The 21,258-nt window shown below is 56.0% G+C and overlaps 2 protein-coding genes across 3 annotated transcripts in view; one reads left to right on the forward strand and one right to left on the reverse strand.

The window, feature by feature from the left end:
• The window catches only part of TSPEAR (thrombospondin type laminin G domain and EAR repeats), a 7,518-nt gene extending 1,608 nt beyond the window's left edge, over positions 1-5,910 (forward strand). Inside the window, exons 2-12 of the mRNA XM_010716686.3 lie at positions 3-125; positions 212-450; positions 528-618; positions 1,026-1,182; positions 1,491-1,622; positions 2,050-2,282; positions 3,085-3,271; positions 3,512-3,741; positions 4,231-4,418; positions 4,675-4,776; positions 5,044-5,910. Of these exons, the coding sequence (XP_010714988.1) occupies positions 3-125; positions 212-450; positions 528-618; positions 1,026-1,182; positions 1,491-1,622; positions 2,050-2,282; positions 3,085-3,271; positions 3,512-3,741; positions 4,231-4,418; positions 4,675-4,776; positions 5,044-5,197 (1,836 nt within the window). The 3' untranslated portion in view covers positions 5,198-5,910. The remainder of the gene's footprint in view (positions 1-2; positions 126-211; positions 451-527; positions 619-1,025; positions 1,183-1,490; positions 1,623-2,049; positions 2,283-3,084; positions 3,272-3,511; positions 3,742-4,230; positions 4,419-4,674; positions 4,777-5,043) is intronic.
• A 654-nt stretch (positions 5,911-6,564) lies between these two features.
• Positions 6,565-21,258, reverse strand: TRPM2 (transient receptor potential cation channel subfamily M member 2). Of its 2 annotated transcripts, XM_010716498.3 has the most exons (33): positions 20,661-21,258; positions 19,873-20,118; positions 19,575-19,660; positions 18,959-19,127; positions 18,299-18,479; positions 17,943-18,109; positions 17,473-17,653; positions 17,295-17,356; positions 16,708-16,908; positions 16,379-16,481; positions 16,062-16,183; positions 15,333-15,683; positions 14,738-14,875; positions 14,258-14,387; positions 13,918-14,063; positions 13,650-13,762; positions 13,318-13,531; positions 12,954-13,072; positions 12,518-12,650; positions 12,235-12,406; positions 11,567-11,750; positions 11,245-11,426; positions 11,020-11,152; positions 10,729-10,816; positions 10,390-10,477; positions 10,096-10,244; positions 9,662-9,738; positions 9,454-9,555; positions 9,140-9,226; positions 8,922-9,027; positions 8,602-8,703; positions 8,405-8,521; positions 6,565-7,984 (listed from the first exon to the last, which is right to left on the reverse strand). In XM_010716498.3, the coding sequence occupies exons 2-33, from the start codon at positions 20,065-20,067 to the stop codon at positions 7,859-7,861; spliced, it is 4,524 nt and encodes a 1,507-aa protein (XP_010714800.1). In that variant the 5' UTR covers positions 20,068-20,118; positions 20,661-21,258; the 3' UTR covers positions 6,565-7,858. The 2 variants fall into 2 exon arrangements, with proteins under 2 accessions (XP_010714800.1, XP_019474534.1); XM_019618989.2 differs by lacking the exons at positions 18,959-19,127; positions 19,873-20,118; positions 20,661-21,258 and having other exon boundaries at positions 6,581-7,984; positions 19,575-19,661.

Consider the following 21,258-nt stretch of genomic DNA (forward strand, 5'->3'; position numbering starts at 1 on the left):
AGCTCCGCGCCTCGAGGCCCCGCGCCCTGGCCTTCCCCGCCTCGCGCCTCTTCCTGCACTGCGACCGTTTCCCCGAGGAGTCCTCCATCATCGTCACCCTGCGGGTGCTCGCCGTCCCCACCAAGGTGAGCGCTGCCGGCGGGCCTGGCCCCGCGTCGGGCACGAGGCCGGGCGTGGAGCGTGTCGGCCTCAGTGCCGTGTCCTCCCGCAGAGGAACGAGTACATCTTCACGCTGATGGCAGAGGAGAGCCCCGGCGTGCTGGTGGGGCTGCGCTACTCGCCCAGCAAGCTGCACTTCCTCTTCTGGAGCCCGGAGCGCGCCGGCGGCTGGCAGAACCGCGTCACCTTCCGCAATGTCTCGCTGGCCGACAGCCGCTGGCACACGCTGGTGCTGGCCGTCTCCGGACAGTCCTTCTCGCTGTCGGTGGACTGCGGCCTCCCCAAGGACGTGTAGGTCGGGCTGTGGGAATGCAGCAGACGGGGCTCTCCTCTGACCCTGCTGTGACGCTGCCCTCTGCCCATCGCAGGGTGGTCGAGACGCCGTTTCCCGCTTCTCTGTCAGTGAAGAGAGCCAGCTTCTACCTGGGCAACAGGAGGAGGAGGAAAGGCTTCTTCACGGTAGGGTCCTGGTGGGCATCGGGATGGCTGTGGGATGGAGGTCCCCGGGCAGGGACCCCACACGTGGCTGTGGGGACGCCTCTGTTAGGCTGGTGGCACTCGGAAGCACAGAGCCAGCTGATGGCACGTTCTTACTGATAGAAGGGTTATGTCCAGTCCTAACCGGTGATTGGGAAACATGGTGGCAGGGAAAGTCACCTGCGGCTCACACAGCCCTTGCCAATGCTACTACCTTGCCAGCTGTTACATTGCCCGAGGGCAGAGGTTTTGGTACCTAACACACAACTGAAAAATGCAGCCCAGTGGAGAAGGAAGCGAATGGGCCTCTGGTGGGAAGCTCAGATGATGTATTCCCGCAGCTCCCATCCCTCAGTCCCACTGGATATGCTGCCCATCCTGTTCTGCAGGGCTTGCTGCGGCAGCTCGTCCTGCTGCCAGGAGCCGATGCCACCCCTCGCATCTGCACAGCCCTGAACCATCAAGCCACAGCGCTCTCCATCCCTGCAGTTCTCCAGGATGTCCCGGTGAAGGCAGTGAGCAACGAGGTGCTGAAGTACCCGCATGGTCAGTAGGAAGCTGTGGGCTGCTCTGAGCTTAGGAAGACAAGGAAGGGTGGGGGAACCGGGGCAGGTGGTGGGCACAGCTGCAGAGAGAATGGGACTGGGTCCAGCGGGTGAGATGGGGTTTGATGTCCCTGGGTAACCTGGCAGTGATGGGCTCACACTGCTGATTCCTGGGGGTGTGAGCAGCGAGGTTTCTGGCTTTGTGCCGGGATGCCGTCCCCCTGCTCCCTGATGCCCATCAGAATCAGAGTGGCATGCCCAGTTCTTCCTCCATCTTAAGGGTGCCCACCTTGTTCCATCTGTGCCCAGGAACCAACATGAAGGTGACCCTGGGGTCCCGTCCACCCTGCACCAAGCAGGAGAAGGCACAGTTCTGGTTCAACGCCTCCCGGAGAGGGCTGTACCTCTGTGATGGCAGTGCCTGGATCTCCGTGCTGGAAGGTAATGATCAGCCTCATGCTGTGAGCACCCAGCTCTGTGGGGCAGGGGGAGTTCCTCCAGGGCCTGGGATTCACCCTGCCAGCACCTTGGGGCAGGACAGCCAGGCTCACCGAGAGCTGTGCCACACATGCTGGGGGTGCTGCAGCAGGATTGGAACTGTGTGGTCTTTGAGGTCCCTTTCAACCCAAGCCTTTCTGTGATTCTGTGCTCATCACAACCGGAGACGACAGTGTGTGCAATAACAGTGAGTCCATGTCCTTCCAGCTGTGGTGGCCTTGCTGCACAAAGTCACGGGGCAACCAGGCCCTGCAAAAAGGGTTCCAGTCATTCATAGATTATCCTGAATTAGAAGGGACCCACAGGGATCGCTTAAATCCAACTGCAGGGCTTTTGAGTTTGAACCTGACCCCTTTTTGTGGTCTTCCAGTCAAGCAGCGGCTGGACTACGTGGAAGAATACCAGGACCTGGTGACCAACTCTGAGACAATGGGTGTTGAGGTCTTCACCATCCCGAGGGTTGGACTGTTTGCAGCCACTGCCAACCGGCACAGCCCCCCCGGATCAGCCATCTATAAGTGGACCGATGGGAAGTTTGTACTCTACCAGAACATCCCCACCTACCAAGCTCAGTCCTGGAAGTATTTCACCATAGGCAAAAAGGTGAGGCTGCTTGGAAAGGTTATTTCAGGGCTGGACCAAATATCAGGTGCCCAACATTAGCTTCTCCTCACCCAGCTTCCTCCAGGGCACTGTCTGCTTCCAAGGGCTGGGAAACCTGCAGTGGCGCTGGGTGAGGGCATGAGGAAAGGAAATGGGGGGGAGCTGGCAGCCCCCATAGGGAGCATAGCCACCTGGAGGGATCCTGGGGCCATGCTCAGGGTCAGGGATTGGGTCTGCATTTGTTTCCAAAGAAGAAAACCAAATCCCTTCTTATTCTGAGTGTGTTTTTGGGCTTTACATGGAAGAAGCAGCCCAACATGCCAAAAGCAGTGGAGTTTTTTTGGCCTGGAAAATGTTTTCTTTCAGGGCACCATTATCATGACCCTGGTTATTATAGCTGTGATTCTTATTTTCATAATTTGATCAACTTTACCCCATGGGAAACTTTGTGGCTCAGGCCCTCACATGCCCACCTCCCCTGCCCCCTCCAGCCAGTGTCACCAGCATGGTGACACACTCAGCCACACATCCTTGTCCCCACTGAGCTCCAAGACACCGTGGTCACCCTGCCTGGAACACTTGGGTGGGCTGCTGCTGCCACACCTGCCATGAAAGTGCTGGTCCTCAGCCCAACCTTGGGCAACTGTGGAGGCCAATGAGAGCAAAACCTCATCCTTGCCCCATCTCCATGGGTCTCTGCAGACCCCACTGTGTCCCTGGGGTGCTTTGTGCTGCCTGCGGGCTGCTCAGGGCCACATCTGAAATGGAGAAAACTGAAGTGTCCTGCCTTGTTCTTTTTCAGATCTTCCTAGCAGTGGCTAATTTTGAGCAGAATGACAGGGGGCAGGAGTTCTCTGTAATATACAAGTGGAGCCACAGGAAGGAGAAGTTCGTCACCTATCAGAGGATCACCACGCACAGCGCAAGGGACTGGGAGGCGTTTGTCATTGAGGGAGAGGCTTTCCTTGCAGTAGTCAACCACAGAGAAGGTACCCAACCCTTGTTCTCAGAGCCAGTCCAAGCCCAGTCTGGGCCCTAAACCAGTCTGTTGCTGGACATCAGATCCACCGCACCAGAGAAGGGCCCTCTGGGGGACAGGCACATCAAGCAGGGCTAAGGACCACCCTCGCTCCCTCCAGAGCTGAAATACTGTGTAGTCAGACTCCTTGCAGGGTCTCGTTTCTCTTGCAAACCAGATGTTCTTCATTGCACATCTCTGTCTCCTTCAGGGAATAACCACAACATAGACAGCGTGATATACAGGTGGAACCCCGCCACGGGGCTCTTTGAAACCAACCAGACAATCCCAACCTCTGGAGCCTATGACTGGGAATTTTTTGCTATTGGGCCTTATTCCTTCCTGGCCGTGGCCAACACGTTTAATGGCACATCCACAAACATCTATTCTCACATCTACATCTGGCTCAGTGGCTCTTTCCAGCTCTTCCAGTCTATCCTGGTAAGGTCATCCACCCGCCAAATGCTGCTTCTCCATTCTTCCTCTGGGCTGGGACAAGCCAGGGAATCATTTCAGAGGCTGATCCTCTTAGACTTCTGGAAAGGCAGCAATGGACTGACCAAGGGAGTTTAGATATGAGGGAAAACTTCTCAGAAAGAGCAGTGAGGCACTGGCACAGCTGCCCTGGAAAGTGGTGGGGTCACCGCCCATAGAGGTGTTCCAGAGTCATGGAGATGTGGCACTAAGGGACACGGGCAGTGTGCGTGGTGGAGTGGGTTGGCACTGAGATCTTACAGGTGATCTTACAGGTCTTTTCCAACCTTAATGATTCTCTGAATTCTCTGAGTCTTTTTTCCTTGGGGAGGGCGGGGTTTAAGAGCAGGTCATCTCCCCACTGCCCCTCCAGCAGGTCCCACTGCTTCCCAGCACTTGCATCACATATGCTAGCCCATTCCATGACAGCTTCTCAGGTGGCTTCTTTCTCCACAGACTTTTGGGGCTGCTGACTGGGAGGTCTTCCACATTGGGGACAGAGTCTTCCTGGCTGTAGCTAACAGCCATAGCTACGACAGCAGGATCCCAGCGCCCTCTAACTTCTATGCCATCAATTCCTCCATCTATGAGCTGAACATCACTGCCCAGATGTTTGTCAAATTCCAGGACCTCCTCACCTACAGGTACCTGTGCAAGGAGCTGGGGTGTTGCTCAGTCCATGGCCTTCCCCTGAACACCCCATAATACACAGGGGTCTCCTGGAGGGTTCATGCTCACCTCCTGTGCAGAGGGACGTGGAGGAGGGCAATGGGAGACAGGTCCTGGGCAGCAGATCCCAGTGGAGCTGGAAAAGCACGAGATGGGGATGGGATGGCCAGGTGCAAGAGCTCAGTGTGGGCTGAGCACATCTCACCCACCTCTGCCTGCTTCATCCCCTAGTGCCCTGGACTGGGAGTTCTTCTCAGTGGGAGATGACTACTTTCTGGTGGTAGCAAACTCCTTTGATGGCTTCACCTTCTCCATTAACAGCATTATCTACAGGTACTGCTGCATGGCTGGGGCAGGGCGAGCTCTCTGCCAAACCTGGCACAGCCCAGGAGTTGGGATGTGCCTGGGGGGAGTAGTGGGACATGGGTACAGCAAGGGGATGGTCCGGAGAGGGCACAGAATGGGCACAGGGGGATCCTGCTGCTTCTGCTCCCCACTTCTGCCAGGCTTCCAGGCACAAAGGGCGTCTCCCACCCCCAAACCACCGTGGGATGATGAAAGAAGGTGCAAGGCCCCCAGCTGACTATCCTTCCCACACAGGTGGCAAGGCTATGAAGGCTTCGTGGCAGCTCACCGCCTTCCCACTGTTGGCTGCAGAGATTGGGAGGCATTTAACACCACAGAGGGCTCCTATCTCCTCTACTCCAGTGCCAAGGAGCCCCTTTCCAAGGTGCTCAAGCTGAAAACCACCTGAGGTGCCTGAGGCACACTCAGCTTCCTTGCCAGGATGCGAGTGGGCTGGCCACTGAGGTGAGGACGGACCGAGGCACACTGAGAGCCTGGGCACAGCTGCAGTATCCGTGGGGCTGTGTGTGCCACAGGACAGAAGGACGGGAGCTCCCAGGTCAGCCATCTCCAGCCAAGGGTCCCAGAGCTCTGCTATGGTGGCTGGAGCTCGTGCAAAGCTAGGGGAGAAGAAGCCTGAGCAGAGAACGTGCCGCTGGATCGGGTGCATGGTGTTGGGAGGAAATGATGTATGAGAAGTTGGGGAAATGCTGGCTTCAGGCTGACTCTGGTTGCCCAGTGCTTGGGGCCACGGTGTGCCAGGGCCCATGGGCCTGATGCTGCCCCACACTCTGTGTCTGGCTGCAGGCTGTGTCTGCAGGCTGAGCAATGTGTGTGCATCGTGCAAAGCCATGGATATGTGCTGCAGCTGGCAGGCAGGTGTTGTGTCACTGCCAGCATGGTGCAGGTGGCAGGGCAGGCCACCCTGACATTGGCACTTGTTCAGAGGATTTGGAGATGTATGTTGGCACATCACTAGCATCTACTGTCCAGTCTGATGCTGGTTGTGCACTCCTTTGCACATGGTTGGGGATGCTTTTCCTTGCCTTTATCTGGGGGCATCTTTTGCTTAACCAGAGCTCAAATAAACTGCTACACCCCCCACAAGCTGTGGCTACTGGAGCTGCTTTGCTTGCACCGGGGGCTCTTCCTTTGGTCCATGCCCCCCCCCCCCCAGGGCTCCTTGGTCACCCCTGGGCTCTGCTGGACCAGCATGGGCTTCAAGGAATGCATGAGGATAGGACCTCCTCCCCCTATGCTGATGCCCTGAAACCCAGAGCATCCTGAGCATTCCAGCTCATAACTCTGAAACCTGGACCCTCCAGGAGCAGTGTGACCTCCTGCAAAGGGGCTGGGGGGGCTCTGACTGCAGAGCCTGGAGCTGCAGGATGGCAGGGGCAGAAGGGGTCAAGCCTGGAGGAGGGAACTTCTGCAGATCAGGATGAGCTAGGGGAGGAGGAGGTACCTGAGAGGGGTTCCCTGGGTCCCAGACCGCATCAGCCTCTAAAAGCTCAGCTCTCAGTGCAGTGCAAACCCCAAGGGCTTTTCCTATATGCAGGGCTCAACTGAGAAATTGGCACCCAGGACCATATCCTCCTCCTGTGGGGCCAGTGATGCCTTGCATGGAGCTCAGGTCAGGGTCCTCCAGGACACACACAGGGTGCTGTAGGATGGAGTGTTGAGCACAGCCTGGGAGCTTCTGCTCCATCCCAGAGCCAGCTTCAAAATGGGATGTGATGATTAGCTGCTGGGGAGCAGCAGCAATGAATTCCCATCTCATCAACCCCAAGTGTTAAAAATGCAGTGAGTCAGATTCCCCACACACCCGGCTGGCTTAGTCATCACTGGTTTAAATAACAAAACCTGGAGTTCTTTTGCTTTTCCCATCTGGTCCATGAGCTGGTACAAGTCACGTTTCCAAGGAGTTTGCCAAGCAGTGATTTGGAGGTGGCTTTTTAAGGTCAAAGAGTGGCACAGCAGCATGACTCAGAGCTGGAGCTTGGTGAGGAGCTGCTGAGTATCTCTGTAAGGGGCGATGGGAGCGGGGAGGAACCAGGAAGCCCAAAGCTCCTAACGTGGGTGAATCTGCATGTGGGTTGGATTTGTGCTATAAGATTGGGGTGCTGTGCTTAAACAGCAGTGACATGCTGCCAGCCTTGAGTTGTTCAATACACTGTTTATTGAGCAGCGTTGACTACGTTACCAGCTGGCCCCCTTCTCCCAGCCCAGTGCCTCACTGGTGAAGCCACAGTTGTGCTGCAGTGGTCACCAGTGGGAGAGAACAGCCCTGGCTGTATCTGTGTCTGTGTCTCCGAGGGGTGAGTGTGGGGAGCTGAAATTCCTCCCTAAGCAGTCCTAGGCATAATCCACCTCCATGGGGCTGTTCTGAGCTACTGAGAGGCCCTGGGAAGCATCTCCACTGTGCCTCACTGTGTCTATGGCAGGCAGCAGAAAAGGTGAGCAGAGATGTGTGAGATGGATGCACGTGTGCCCTTGCTCATGTCCCCACTTGCCCCAGTGTTTGCAGAGGACAGACCCCCGTGTGTTCTAGCAAGATGCCATTTTCTGTCCATGTGCACAAGGGGGTGGGGCAGGCAGATGCCATTTAGCAGAGGAAAGGATATCAGCTACGATGCAGTGCTCAGCATACACATATAGGATCACAAAAAACTTGAGAGGGTGGACTTGTGCGGAGGTATAAAGCCATAGGTGTGTGAGCCAAGAGCTGCTCTCACCTTCAGAAGTGTTGGATCACAGCTCAATACATCACTGGGTCTGAGGCAGCTGAAGATATGAGGACAGATGTCACAGCAACTTGCAGGGCAGCTTCTTGCAAGAGACCCTGAGCAACCTTCCAGGAGCTGTGCTGAGGTTCCTGGGGCTCAGAGACTGGGGAGCAGAACCGCCTGATGGATGCCCTGCATGCCCACACACAGTGCCCACGCAGATAGTGGGTGGCTAAGGGTGAGCTGGTGGCTGTGGTAGCTGCCTGGCCTCCAATGGCAGCCCATGGCCTCACGTGGCCAGATCCTGGCCCAGGGCTGCAGCAGCTTTGGCTGTGCCTGAGAACTCAGTAGTAGGCACCAAACAGCGTGGAGACTTTCTGCAGGAGTTGCTTGTGATTGGCGTGCAGTGGGATCCTCCTGTCCAGCACCTGCCAGCGGATGCACAGCTCTGGGTCGCAGCCCTGGAGGAACTGGAAGGGGATCATCACGTGTGTGCTGTGGAAAGGCCAGCTGCACTCAGCAGCACTGCCAGCCTCCCACCCTGAGGTTCTGGGGCTCCTGCTGTGGTGCCATCCCATGGGCAGGGTGTGTTCCCCCTCCCCTGCACACAGCTGGAGAAGCTTACTCCTGATGACAGTGAGATCTGGGGCTGGAGCCAAAGGAATTCATAGAATCACTACGGTTAGAAAAGGCCGCTAAGATCCCCATGTCCAACCCCAGCCCACCCCACCATGCCCACTGACCACGTCCCTCATCTGCAAGGTTCTGGAACACCTCCAGGGATGATGACTGCCTGGCAGTCTGCTCAGAGGAGCCTTGCTCGGGGAGCTTACCTGCCCCACGTCTGCCAAGAGCCAGTGCAGGGAGCTGCAGAGGCAAGAGGCTCTTACCGAATTCAGCCGCTTCATCTCCACATCATTCTGATTGTCAAAGTGCACGCTGATGGCAACAGTCTCAACCCAGGCGTTATCTGTGTTGCGGGGGTCGTCGAGGTACCCCTTGTGTATCTGTGCACAGGGAAGTACTGCTGCATTAGCAGAGCCATAAGCACCACTCTGAGAGCACCAAGAGCTCTGTGTGCCCATACCTCGGTGCCTTGTTTCAGCAGGTTTTGGAACTGAGGCCAGAACTCCCGACGCAGGATCCACTTGAGCTTTAGCGGCAGCGTCTCACCCGGCTCCAGTGAGCCCTGCACCCAAACAGGTCTCACAGCTCAGCTGCCACCAGCATGGCTCATTCCATGGCTGCCCCAGACTCAGGTGGAGGGGAGCTGGCAGCAGCGGGGCCTCTCTCCCTCCTCCTGCTGCCAAAAGCCCTCAGCGGTGCTCAATCACCCACTGCTGCTTCTGGAGCTCTCTGCCAATGGGTTTGAGAATGTGGCTGGAGCTGCTCTGCTGTGTCTCTTACCCCAGGCAGTGCCCAGACGTCTGACAGGGGATACTGGGCCACGAGGACCTCCAGCATCTTCTTCAGGCTCTTCCTGATAATGGACCCATCCAGGTTCCTTCTCCAGCTGTGAGAGAGGCCCATATTATGCTGCAAACCATGCTCAGCTCCTTCTCCTCGATCTGAAATGGCTTCATGCCCCCTTCTCCATTCTGTCCCCAGCATCCCTACATGCTCACCGGGTCACAACTGGATGCAGAGCATGGTTGGGCCCAAAGCAGTGCAGCCTCCCACGACCACGCAGCCCCGTCCTGCCCATGGGATTCCTGGTGGGAGAGAGTGAGCAGGCTGGAGGCTGTCCAAAGCCCTGGACCACCCTCCCTAATTCATAGAATCACAGAATAGGTTGGGTGGGAAGGGACCTTAAAGATCATCCAGTTCCAACCCCCTGCCATGGGCACAAGTTGGGACTGGTGCTCTTCAGCACCTTCATCAATGACCCAGACACAGCCCCACACCCCCTCGCCCACCTCCCCATGGTGGGAGCACTCACAGTGGCAGTCCGTCCTGCACAGCGTAGAGGCCGTGGAAGCTCTGCCTGTCGATCAGCCCATCCATGGCGTTGTAGTTGATTTTCAGGAGAGACTCCAAGGAGCTGGGCACAGGAGGCAGCCCGGCAGTGAGGACAGTCTGTGCCATGTGTGAGGATGGGGCAGAGGTAGAAAGCTGGATGGGGAGGGACCCCCCCAGGAGATACTCACGGGCTGAAGGGGTCTTGCACAGCTGTGTCCCTGTGGTCGGCTGAATAGGCAGGAGGGTCGTAGAGCTGGAAATCCACCTGCAGGGCATATGGTTGTGTCAGCCTCACTGGCAGCCCAGATGTGCCTGTCCATTCAGAACACCTCCAGACATCCTCACATGAAACCCAGTCTTGTTTCACTGAGCACAGCCACAGTGTTTTCCCAGGGAAATGTCTCTGGCCATGCCTGGACCCTCTGTGCATTGGAGACCCAGCTCCAGAGCACTGAGCACTGGCAGTGTCTTCAAGAAGCCACTCATCCCAGGGCTGGAGAGAACAGCAGTTCCCAAGTATGATACTTTTCCCTCTCGCCGCAATAATGGCTCTGTTCCCTTTCCCACTTCCCATCATCTTCCAGCCCCCATCCTCCTCCAGGCCCACCGCCTGAGCTCCTACCTCCCAGGGCACCTTCTCATCTGGCACGGGGAAGCGCATGGTGTGGGACCCTGGGTAGAGGAGGTTTCGGGCCAGCACATGGTGTGTGGGCTGCTTCTCTCCAGGCTTCTCCTCCAGGTCCAACTCCTTCTCTGAGGTCCTGCTGGAGACTGCAAGGCAGAGACACCAAGGCCTCACAGGGCAGGTGCTGAGCCTCAGTGGGTCTGATGACAAGGCCCGTGGGACTGCCTAGCTCTAATGCTGTGTCTCTGCTCCTGGCATCCCTTTGGGCTGTGCTGCTGGGGCTGTGCTTACCCAAGGGCGGCATATCCTCTTCTGAGCTGAAGCCACTGCTCTGCAGTGCCTGCATGATCCACCTCAGGGCTTTGGCACTCTGATGGACCTGCGTGGGACAGGTGAGGGTCTGGGGGGCCCTCTCAGGCCCTCGAGAAGAGCTGGATGAACAGTACAGAGGCTCATCCCACAACGTTCCATTTCCCACGTGCCTTTTTCTCTTTGAGGCTATTGTTTTCTCAAGGAAACTCTAATGTTTTAAAGAGAGCTGATTCAGAAAGATTTGCTCTTGTGGTTCAGTTGACCCATGAACTTGGAAAAACCCACGCTCCCAAAGCAGTTGCTCAGTTTTTGCCTTACCTGATCTTCCAGGGCACCCAATCTCTTCTCCACCAGACTTGTCCTCTTCACCCGATCCATGTCCAGCAAATCTGCCAGCACATCGACTCTGGAAGGATGGTGCAGAGAAAAACCTCCTTAGGAGCCACTGCAGGTGCTCAGCAGCCCATGCTGTGTGGGTGCCTACACCTCCAAAAGACAGATTCCCACGAGCATCCCTGTATGCATAACAAGGAGGGCAGCAACAGCTCCAATCCCAAATCCTTCCTGCCCAGAACAGGAAGGCCGTCCCTGTCTGAGGAGCGTCGGTACCTCTGTGCAATGTCTCGGATCTTCTGCTCTGTGTTCTGCTTCTCCTGACACTGTTGGTGCTGCAGGTAGTTCTCCTTCAGGTACATCTCCCAGGAGAGGAGGGCAGCTTCTTCGTTCTTCTCCAGCTTCTCTTCTGCAGGAGAAAGGGGACGGCAGGGCTGTCAGTTCCCCAGACACCTCATCTCCCTGGGAGAGAGCCGAGGAAGGGGATGGGCTGCTCCTCACTGAGCTGCCTGTGGCGCGTGGCTGGCCTGCGGAGCAGCCCCCGCCGCACCAGGAGCTGCAGGTGGCTGAGGAGGATGAAGGGTGGAGGTGCAGGTGGGCGGCCGTGGTACTCCTCAATGAGGTCGTGCCGCTGGAACTTCCAGATCTGGTCCGTGTGCTGCTGGACCTGCTGAAACGTGTAGCTGGGGACAGAGCCCAGGCGTCAGCTGTGCAGGGGAGTAAGGAGGCACCCCTCGTCTGCCTGCTGCCCTGCCCAGGGCCAAGCCTGCGAGTAAAGCCAGCGTGATTCACAGTCAGGACCGGGGCTCCAGGTCAGACTCACTTGAACATGGCGATGAGGAGGTTCAGGAGGAGGATGTTGGTGAAGAGCAGGTACAGGCACAGCAAGATGACCGTCAGCCACTCAGGGAAGATGGGCTCCTTGTTGTCTTCGTTGGTCTCTGGGCACTTGGGCTTGTAGGGGTCAGTCCCATTGGGGCTGCACTGATCAATGTTGAAGTTCACCCCTGCAAGAGAGCACGGCACTGCTCCACTGCAGCCAGCCCTTTGGTGTCTCAAGCAGCATGCTGTGCTCTTGGATATCAAGGTGACTAAGAACATGGCAGGGGTTGGAGCAGCCGGTGTGTGCTGAGGGTTTCCAAGCCCACTCCATATCATCCTCTCTGTCCTCAGCACTCTGCTTACTCCTGGCAATTTACAGCTGTGACATGGAGCTGGATCAGCTCCTGGCAGCTGGTACCCTGCTCCTGTGCCTTTGTACATCTTGACTGGTTGTCCTGAGTGGTTAGGCAGATTCAGTCCCTGGCTTTGGAGTGGTAGCAACACTCTGAACATGCCCTACACTTCATCTTTGCTCCCTCCTGGCCTTACCCTATGGCGTGGAGAGAAGTCCTGTGCAGGAACTGTGTGGCTGCACGAGCGTGGCACCCCGTGGCTCTGTAACAGAGTCACCGGGCTTATGCCACGCAGTCACAGGCCAGCATCCCTTACCATCGATGTAGGAGGGGATCTGCCCAAAGATGGTCAAGTAGGAGTGGTAGACCACACCACGGAAAAGCCATTCCACGCGTTCCTCGTTGTGAATCAGGATGGCCTGCTTGGCAACCCCGAAGGACACCACCCACACTGCCAGCAGGAAGAGGAAGAAGAAGACATCCTTCATCTGCAAAGATACAGTAAAGACAAATTGTGTCCTGGAGCACAGTGCCCTCCGGGGTAGGATGAGATGGGTGGCACATCCCCTGCGGGCAGGGCAGGGCAGGGCAGCCCTCACCATGCGCTTTACAATGATGATCTTGGGCCCCAGTGTCTTGCTGACGGTGAAAATGTGCATCAGGCGCAGGCAGAAAATGATAAATGCCAGTGACAGTATGATGCGCCCAGGGTATAGCGTTGATGGAATCAGCCTGGGCACAGAACAGAGGAAAGGAATATCTCAGTGCCAACAGCGTGGTTCTTTTTCTGATTTTACAGTGATGCATTTCTGCACATCTGTGACCTTCCCCAGAGTGCTGAGTGAGAGCTGCAGCATGAAAAACACATCCCCTAAAAGCGGCAGGAAACAGCGGTAAATAGGTCAGGATTAATCACATGGCTATGACAATCTTCAGTCCTTTGAAGAAGGAATTGGAGTTAAAAAGATGTACAGTTATGGAAGTAGTGTAGGGCCCACTGCAGCCTGCAGCTCAGCCCTGAGCACTGCGACTCACCTGCAGGTCAGCCCTATGATGAACACCACGATGGCACCGACATCCAACTTGTTCCAGAAGTCCTTGAAATACAGGGAAGCCATCTTCAGGACTCCGAGCCCATCTGGATCATGCAAGAGCTATTGGAAAAAGAAGCGGGATGGAATACCAGTTAAAGCACTATAGGGTACTCATGTGCCTTATAGAGGGGAAGAGACCTGCTGGCCATCACTGGACTCTTCTGCTTACCTGAAGGGGACCTCTGCCTACAGGGTTTTCTGCCAGGGCATGGAAGGAGCACAAGACCTTCCAGGAGCACCAGAGGGGTCCCTGGCAGCCTGGCCCCTCCCAGCTCCTCCCAAGCCCTGCTCTGTCTGCCCCATACCTGGCGGATCTCTTCGCACACCAGGGAGAAGAGCCAGAAGTAGATGAGGTACTCCCACCAGGACGGTGACGGCTGGAAGTCGACCATCAGGACGTAGGCGAAGAGCAAGAGGAAGGTGAAGTAAGAGAGGATGTTCATGTGGAAGATGACGACAGGTGCTGTGAAGAAGGCTCGGAAACGTGTCAGGCAGCCCATGGGCTGCATCTTCTTCTCCCTGAGGGCAGTGAGGATGGAGGCATGGCTCAGCTGCCTGAGGTTTATGAGTCAGCTGGAGGAGGGAGCTGAAGCAGAACATGCCTCCATATGGCATGTGCCCCAGCTGCAAGAAGTACCTGAATGTGATGAAGCTGGTGTAGAGGAATGGGAAGAAGAGCATGCACATGATCACCCGCCAAAGCCCGTTGTCCACACACATCTTCCCCCACCAGACTTTGGTTAGGAAGGCCTGTGAGGAGGGAGGGGAGCACTGCTAGAGGAGCCTCTTCTGCATCCTGGCTGATTCGCAAGTCCAGCTCATCGGGAATGGAGCCTGAGCTTCTTCCACAGGGGTATCAGGGATGAGTGATTTCCCCAGTGATTTCACCACCCTTGGGAACCCACCTGCACACCCCCATGGGACACAAAATTCATGTTCTTGGCCTCCAGTGCTAGCTGCAGACAAGTTGTCTTCCCCCAGGCCTCAGAGACACGGACAAGGAGCTTCTGGGCTCTCTCTTCGTCTTTGCGATAGCACTCTGTGAACACACCTGGAGAGCAGAGAGATACGGCTGAGCTCTGTGCCAGCCCATTGCTCAGCAAAAGGAGCACCAAGAAGAGCTTTGCAGCATGAGGTGAGCATCACCATGGCTCTATACCATCCATCGTACCCACCACCCTTTAGACACATCCAGCATGACAGGACATGAGAGTGTTCTGGGTTGCTGGTGTCTCTCCTACTCACCAATTGCCTTGTGCTCATATTGCTCAGCCAGGGCCAGCATTTCGTCAGTGGTGTCCGTGTCTTCCTCCTCCTTGGCCAGCTCCTTCAGGATCTTGCTGCAGGCCAGAGCAGCCGCCATGCAGTCCTGGCTCTGGGGCAAAAGAGGTCAGAGAGAGTGTGGATGCTGAGCCTCATCCCACAAATCCCTGGCAGTTCTGACACATCCATCGATGTTTCCATGGGAGGGAAGGAGCATGTCCCAAGCTGGCTGCTCAGGAAGGACCACTTGCTTTGGCAAGGGCCATGCTGTCCTCCCCTCTGGGTGCAGGGCAGAAGGTAACCCAGTGCCATTGGGAGTACAGGGACAGCCCTGCTCTTGTAATAGGGAGCCATGGGTGATGGGATGTTTGTGATTCCACATGCAGTCTAGCCTCTTGGGCTTTGGAGGTTTGGTTTCAGCTGAGCCTTACAGCTGGGACTGATGGGTTTGGGCTGCAATACCTGGGCCCAGATGATTTCTGCCAGTTCTTTGCGGCTCTGGACCACGGCCCAGATGAGCAGGTCACGGACTGGGTCAATGGTGAAGGTGACTCGGCCAGAGGTGCGTTTGTAGAGGGACCGGAGGCTTGACCCCTGAACCTGAGAGGTATGCAACAGTCAGACCAGTTTGCCTGCCAAGAGACTGCCTAGAGGAGACAGCCCCTTAACACAAATCCTCCCTGAGCCCTGGGTGCCTTCTTCCACCAGCATGGAAGGGCCTTTGCTGCAGAGAGGAATGGCCAAGGCTGGGCTCATCCTGAAAAAGCCTCTCCCCTTCTAAGACTATAATTATAGGGGCTGTGCGAAGCCTGCCCCATGCACCCTACTGGATCCTGCTCACCAGACACACAACCACCCAGTGCTGCACAGGTAGGAGAGTGCGAGCTGCATCTTAAAAGTGAGGCAGATGACTTGAGAAGAGCTTTAAGGGACTTTAAGTAAGATTTTTGAGTGGGCAAAAGGACACTGAGCTAACTGGAACCTCCAGAGCTGTTTCTTCAGCCAGTGCCCCCCTCCCGAACACAACCCTGCCACCACGTAACCTGAAGATGCGTACATTCAACTTGATATGTGGGACAGGGATGGAGAGCCGGGGCCGCTCCGTGTGCTTGGGCTTGGGGTAGAGAGGTTGTGTGGAGCGGCCCAGAAGCTCCCGCAGCACCTGGGAGACATGATGGAGTTGGATTCGTGGCATTTTGGAGCTGGCTGTGTGCTCCTTCTCCTCCAGGAGGATCTTCTGCAGCTTGCTGTGGAACAGGCAGGATGGGGCCATGTTGTCATAGAGGTAAATCAGGGTGTCCCAAGTGACAAACTCCTTGAGACGCACTCCCTGTTCCACAAATAGCTTCACAAACTCCGGCTTGTTGGAGATTAGGGCAGCTGCCATCACGGAGTGGAGATCTGTGGGCTGGCAGACCAGAGGCAGAGGTGAGGGGTTCCATGGCCCCACCTCGCATTCTGCTCAGATGGGGGATGGTTTTAGCCACTTGATGGCACGATGGCATTGGCACAGACCATAGGGCAGGGCAACCAAGAGGTGTCTAGGTATCAAGAGTCTCTGGGTTGGTACATCGTCTTTTGAAGACACCAGTTTTGAATGAAATATCAACCACCTTTGTGAAAAATTATGTAGGATTGTTACAAGCAGTGAAGGAAATTGAGCCCAGTTCTACTTTGGTTGTTTGTGGTCAGGAATGGGAGAAAGTCCCTTAGCTTTGCCTCAGCCCCCAGCCTGGTATCTCCCACACAGCCATGCAGCAGACAAGCAGCACAGGTACTGCCTTACCTTCCACTCATAGTCGTCTGTGAAGATCTCACTCCGAGCAATGTCCACCCTGTTCCAGGCCACGGCTAACTTCAGCTGGTGGTCCCAGTTCTCACGACCAAAGTGGTCCTGGTTTCGGGATGCTGCATGCCAAGTACATACGTTAGAGCAGAGGATTGTTTACCCTCTGGAAGCCCCCCCTGGAGGCCTGGTCCTTTGGGAGAAATATCTCCTCCCGGTCAGCTCAGCATTTAGGGAGCCCCTTGGTGACTCCAAAGCCAAGCTTGTGACTGCCACTCCATCTCCTTCATGCCCCCAGGCAGCCCCCAGCTCCACACCTTTGAACAGTGCCTGGAGGATGGCCACATCCACATCCTGCTGACCATATTTGCCCTCTCTGAAAATGGTCAGAAGTTGCCGGCTCCGCACTATGTCTTGGATCTACAAGGAAAGCCATGGGCAGGCAATCAGCAGCAGCATCTCCTCCTGTGTGGGGCAGCTCCTGGCTCTCCTTGGGTCATCTGCAGCTCACCATGCTGTCTCCCAGCCCAGCTGGGGCTGGTGCCACACTGTTCTTGGGGTCTACCAGAACAAATGCTCCCAGTGGGAGCCTTGCTGTCCCCAGAAACCTCATGCTCAGGGAGAGGTCTGCCTGCAAGGGGCTCACCTTCTTGGTCCACTCCACCACCCGGGCCTCGGTGAATTGCTCATAGGTATCATGGAAAAGCACACTCAGCTTCTGGCGGATCAAGTTGATGGTTATCTTGGACACAGGCAGGCCAGCCACCTGTGCAATGACATCAGCCACACGCCCAGACCCTTCCACAATCACACAGGGGGTCCCATTGGTGATGGCATTGTAGATAGTCTGCAACAAAACAAGGAAGCTGGTCCTAGTATATCACCAAGCAGCCAGCAGCCCTGTTGAGATTGTTGCAACACCACAATACTCCTATCCAGCTGCATTTCCCATTTTCCACCACCATCAGGAAATCTCAGGATGGTGGAGTCACTGTCCCTGGAGGTGTTCAAGAACTGTGGAGATATGGCACTGAGTAGCATGGTTTAGTGGGCACGGTGGGGATGCATCAGGGTTGGACTTGATCTTAGCGGCCTTTTCTGACCCTAATGATTCTGTGATCCCTAGGCAAGGAGCAGACCTGCTGCCCTCTGTCCTCTGACTTTCCCAATCCAAGCCCATCCCACCACTACCCCTCTTGGCTCTGCTGTGAGGAGCCAGGAGCAGTTCCTTACATCGAGTGTCCCAGGGCCTCCTTCCAGCACCACACAAACGATGGGGATTTTGATGGCAACACCTGTAGGGAAGCAGAGCCCAGGTCACCTTCCTGCAGGGAGCCCCCTGAGCAGCTGAGATGGCCCATTATTCCTTGTCCCCTCCCCTGCCTCTGGCCTGGCTATATGTTGCTGTTACCTCCTTTCACCTTGGTCTGTTTGGAAATGAACTTCTCCAGCCGGGTCCTCAAGGGGATTTCTACTCCATACCTCCCATGGGTCCCATTGTCCACAAGGATGAAGTGGGAGTGGTTGCTGTCCAGGCACGAGAGGCTGCCCTGGTTCTCCTCATCCAGTACGTACTCAGCTGGAAAGCCCCCCTGTAAGGTACAGAAGGAGAGACCCTGGGCAAAGCCTGATGGGGCTAAGGGGAGCAGCAGATGCTCAAATCAACCAGCATGTGGAATGGGAGCAAGACGGCATGCAGGGGCAGAACAGCCATCCCTGCAGTTTTCATATCAGCCTTGCCCCACACTCCTGTCTCTGCTCCACTCGCCTTCCTACTCTGCTCCCAAGAGAAGCACAACACCTATGCAAGGTACTGGGTAGGGCATAAGGGGCTTCAGAAAGCATCAGCCTGGAACCATCACCCCTTCTGGCCTGGCTCACCATGGGGCAGATGAGGCTCTCCCGGTTGTACACAGTCCCCCAGGTGGCAATGCCAATGGTGATAATGTCGCCTTCCTTGTAGCTGCAGCTCAGGACAAAGTCTCGTACTGCCTCTCCCACCTGTTTCATTACACCAGCGTGGGACCCTCCCGTGATGATCCAGGCCCCTAAAGGTCAGAGAGAGGCTTGGGAATGGAGAGACCCTGCTCACAGCAATCTCTTAACATCCCACTGTATGGCTGCAGGAGCACCCAGTCCTTGAAGATGCTCCATCCCCCAGAAGATATTTTCTCTGCCATTTGCACGAAGCCCTGCCAGCACTGGAGAGGCTTTCTGAGCAGTGCAGCATGACTTACCAGTGGTCTGGGCCACTTTGACTAGCCCTTGCCGGAAGATGTTCTTTAGTCTTGGCTTCATGACAAAGTTTTTGGCTCCACCAGTGACCGAGATGAGCAGGTTGGGTGCATCAAGACCCCAGTGCTGTGTCATGAGGTGATAGATGACCCGCGGAGGAGTGTCAGAGGAGACACGCACATACTGTAAAAAGGGAGCACATGTATTTTGGGTAGAAAGAACTGGGCTGAGCAGCGGAGCAACTCCACCAGACTTTCTCCTGTCCCAGCAAAGAACTGGGAGCCTCCCATACCATTTCCTGGCACAGGTCTCTTGCTTCTGCCCTAGCTCTTAGTGCATGACCCTGTTCCATACCACATCCCTAGAAGCTTGCATCCCCATGATTACCTAAGTATCTGAACAGGGAACAGTCATGCCTTGGAGCATGGGCCTCACAGCATGGAGACCAGTCTTACTATTTCAGAAAGGGACCGGGTACAGCACTCAGAGAGAGGAGGGATGTTGTCCTATCCACATTTCTGTGCATGAATCAGTGCTGTCTTTGGAGCATTTCCATGCTTTCCTAACCTCCTCTCATCAGGAGGGAAATACTTGCACTTCACTTCCCGGGCAAGATCTGAACACTGACTCCCATTGTACCACAGAGGGGAGAAACAAATCACCTTTCCTGTCTTCTGTCCCAGGCCCGTGAAATGGATGTCACCAAAGGCATCTGTTGGCATTTCCTGGATGTGCCTGCTGGCATCCCACTCCTTCCCCAGGAAGAGGGGAGGTTTGGCAGCATCTTCCAGGTGCTGTTCCCTGAGGTAGCCACACTCGCACACCACCCTCCTGCAATGTACACCACCAGCTCTGTGCAAAATGAGCCAACCCCAAAGGGCAAAGCCCCGGTGGTTCACCTGCCTCAGCCTAGCTGGGAGGTGCTGGCATCATCATTAAAACACCACAGGCACCAGCACCTCCCACCCAACCTGACTTCCAGCTCAGAACTTATGAAGAAACAAGGGCTTTTTCTAGCAGAAAACATAGCAAACATTGGTATTTCCATCTATGACGGCTTATGACAGAAAATGGAAGGTTGCACTGGATAAAGTATGAATGGAAGTGACTGCATGGCAAGCATCAGAAGGATAACTGCCTGGGAAGCTGGCTATCGACCATGCAGTGCCACAGAGCAGGGTGAAGGAACACAGGCAAAAAGGACTCCGTGAATTCCCTTGGTACCAGTTCCCCTAACAGAAAGGTGAGGTAGCTTTGTCCCCAGACAGTCTGACTTACCCAGAGTCTGAGGTCTGGGAGCTTTCCACGAAGTACGTGCACTCTTTCTTACGGATGTTTTCAGGAATCCATGAGATGAGATTTTCCTGAGGGAGGAGGAAGAGCAGTGAGGGGTCATTGTTTCTGCAAAGGGTCAGAACTTGCACCAGGAGCCAGACGCTGGTGCTTTGAGCATACTTAGGGGCCTTATTAGTGCTCCCCCCAGCCTGAGATTCCTCACCGATGTGTCCCAGGACAACTATTCTCCCACCATGTATGGCCAGCTCCCACCTATTCCAGCTCCAGACCTCCAACTTGCCTTCTCATTGCTGCCAGAGGAGAAATGTGCCTTCCGCTGGCTCTTGCCAACGCTGCTGCTGCTCTGCTGGAGGTTGGGGACCACCTCGAAGTCGCTCATCTCCCTGGGGTGCGTGGCGGGGTCGTCCCCTGTCTCAGGGCACACTTTGTTCAGCTGGGAGGGGAGCACGTTGGTGTGCCGGCCACGCACCGCCATGGCTGCTCCTCTCTCCTGTTCCTAAGGGGGGAGGTGCTGCACATCTCCATCCTGAATGCAGCAAAGGAAAAGGACGCACGTGAGCTGAAGGCAGTGCTGGGGCAGAAAGGGCTGCGGTTAGACAGTGAGCACAGCACTCCTTTAAGGCGGTGGCAAAGCAGTGGGTCAGCAGGTCTGAGCTTAACAAGGATTTTGGCTGCCAGCCGAACCCTGCATCACAGCCAGAACGATAAGGGCTGGGAGGACTTCCTGGTGTCAGGAAGGAGCAGTGGAGCAGAATAATGGCTGCACTGCACTCAGGTCCCCTTCCCTCAGACTCAGCTCTGCTGCAGGTGAGGAGCAGCCAGGAACCCGCAGGGCAGCACTCAGAAAAGTGTCCTTCAGGGCCTGGGGACAACGGCAGAGTGCAGGTTGCCTGCCCGCAGCTCGGCTGCACACTGCAGGAAGCACGCAGCCCCTCACCCTGGGGTCACCCCTCACCCAAGCAGGATAGTCACAGCACCTTGCAGGAACAGGGATGCAATGCAGGCGCTGCAAGCTGCCTGCAGACCATGCCAGCCCCCCTCCCTGCTCCCCACAGACGCAAGCCGTACCTTCCCCACAGCATCTTCCACCTGCATCACCAGCTTCTCCACTCCATGCCTGCCATGGGGATGTCAGCCTGCCACGTCCCTGTGGCAGGTCATCTCGTCGCTCGAGACGCAGCGGTGAGTGGAGAACAGGGCAGAGCTGCCTGCAAGCTGCCTGCAGAGAGGAGGAGAAGACAGGGCGGCTGGCAGCCTCCCAGCAAATCAGGCTGCAGCAGCAGTCCCTGTGCTCTGCTGAAAGCTGCAGCACAAAGGCGAGCCCTGAGTCTGCCTGAGTCACGCTTCTCCTGCAGTCTGGGGGCGCTCCGCAGCCCAGTGCCGGCAGCCTCTTGGGTCATGCCGTGGGCAGGCTGGGAAGGTTGATACTGCCAGTTATCCATCACAGGCACAGCCCTCAGATCTGCTGGCCGAAGCTGTGTTCACTCCTTCATGTTGCTATGGGCTGAGATGCTGGGGCAACGCATTGAGAGCACACAGACGAGTGAAAATGTGGTGTTTTGGCCACATCCTATAGCTCCTTCCTAGCCAAAGCATGTAAGTTAGCATCAGCCCTCTGTGCAGTGGGTTTTTGTCATTTCCTTGAACAAGAGCAAACTGCTGAGAT

Source organism: Meleagris gallopavo, chromosome 11 (genome assembly GCF_000146605.3).
Source record: "Meleagris gallopavo isolate NT-WF06-2002-E0010 breed Aviagen turkey brand Nicholas breeding stock chromosome 11, Turkey_5.1, whole genome shotgun sequence".
Lineage (NCBI taxonomy): Eukaryota > Metazoa > Chordata > Aves > Galliformes > Phasianidae > Meleagris > Meleagris gallopavo.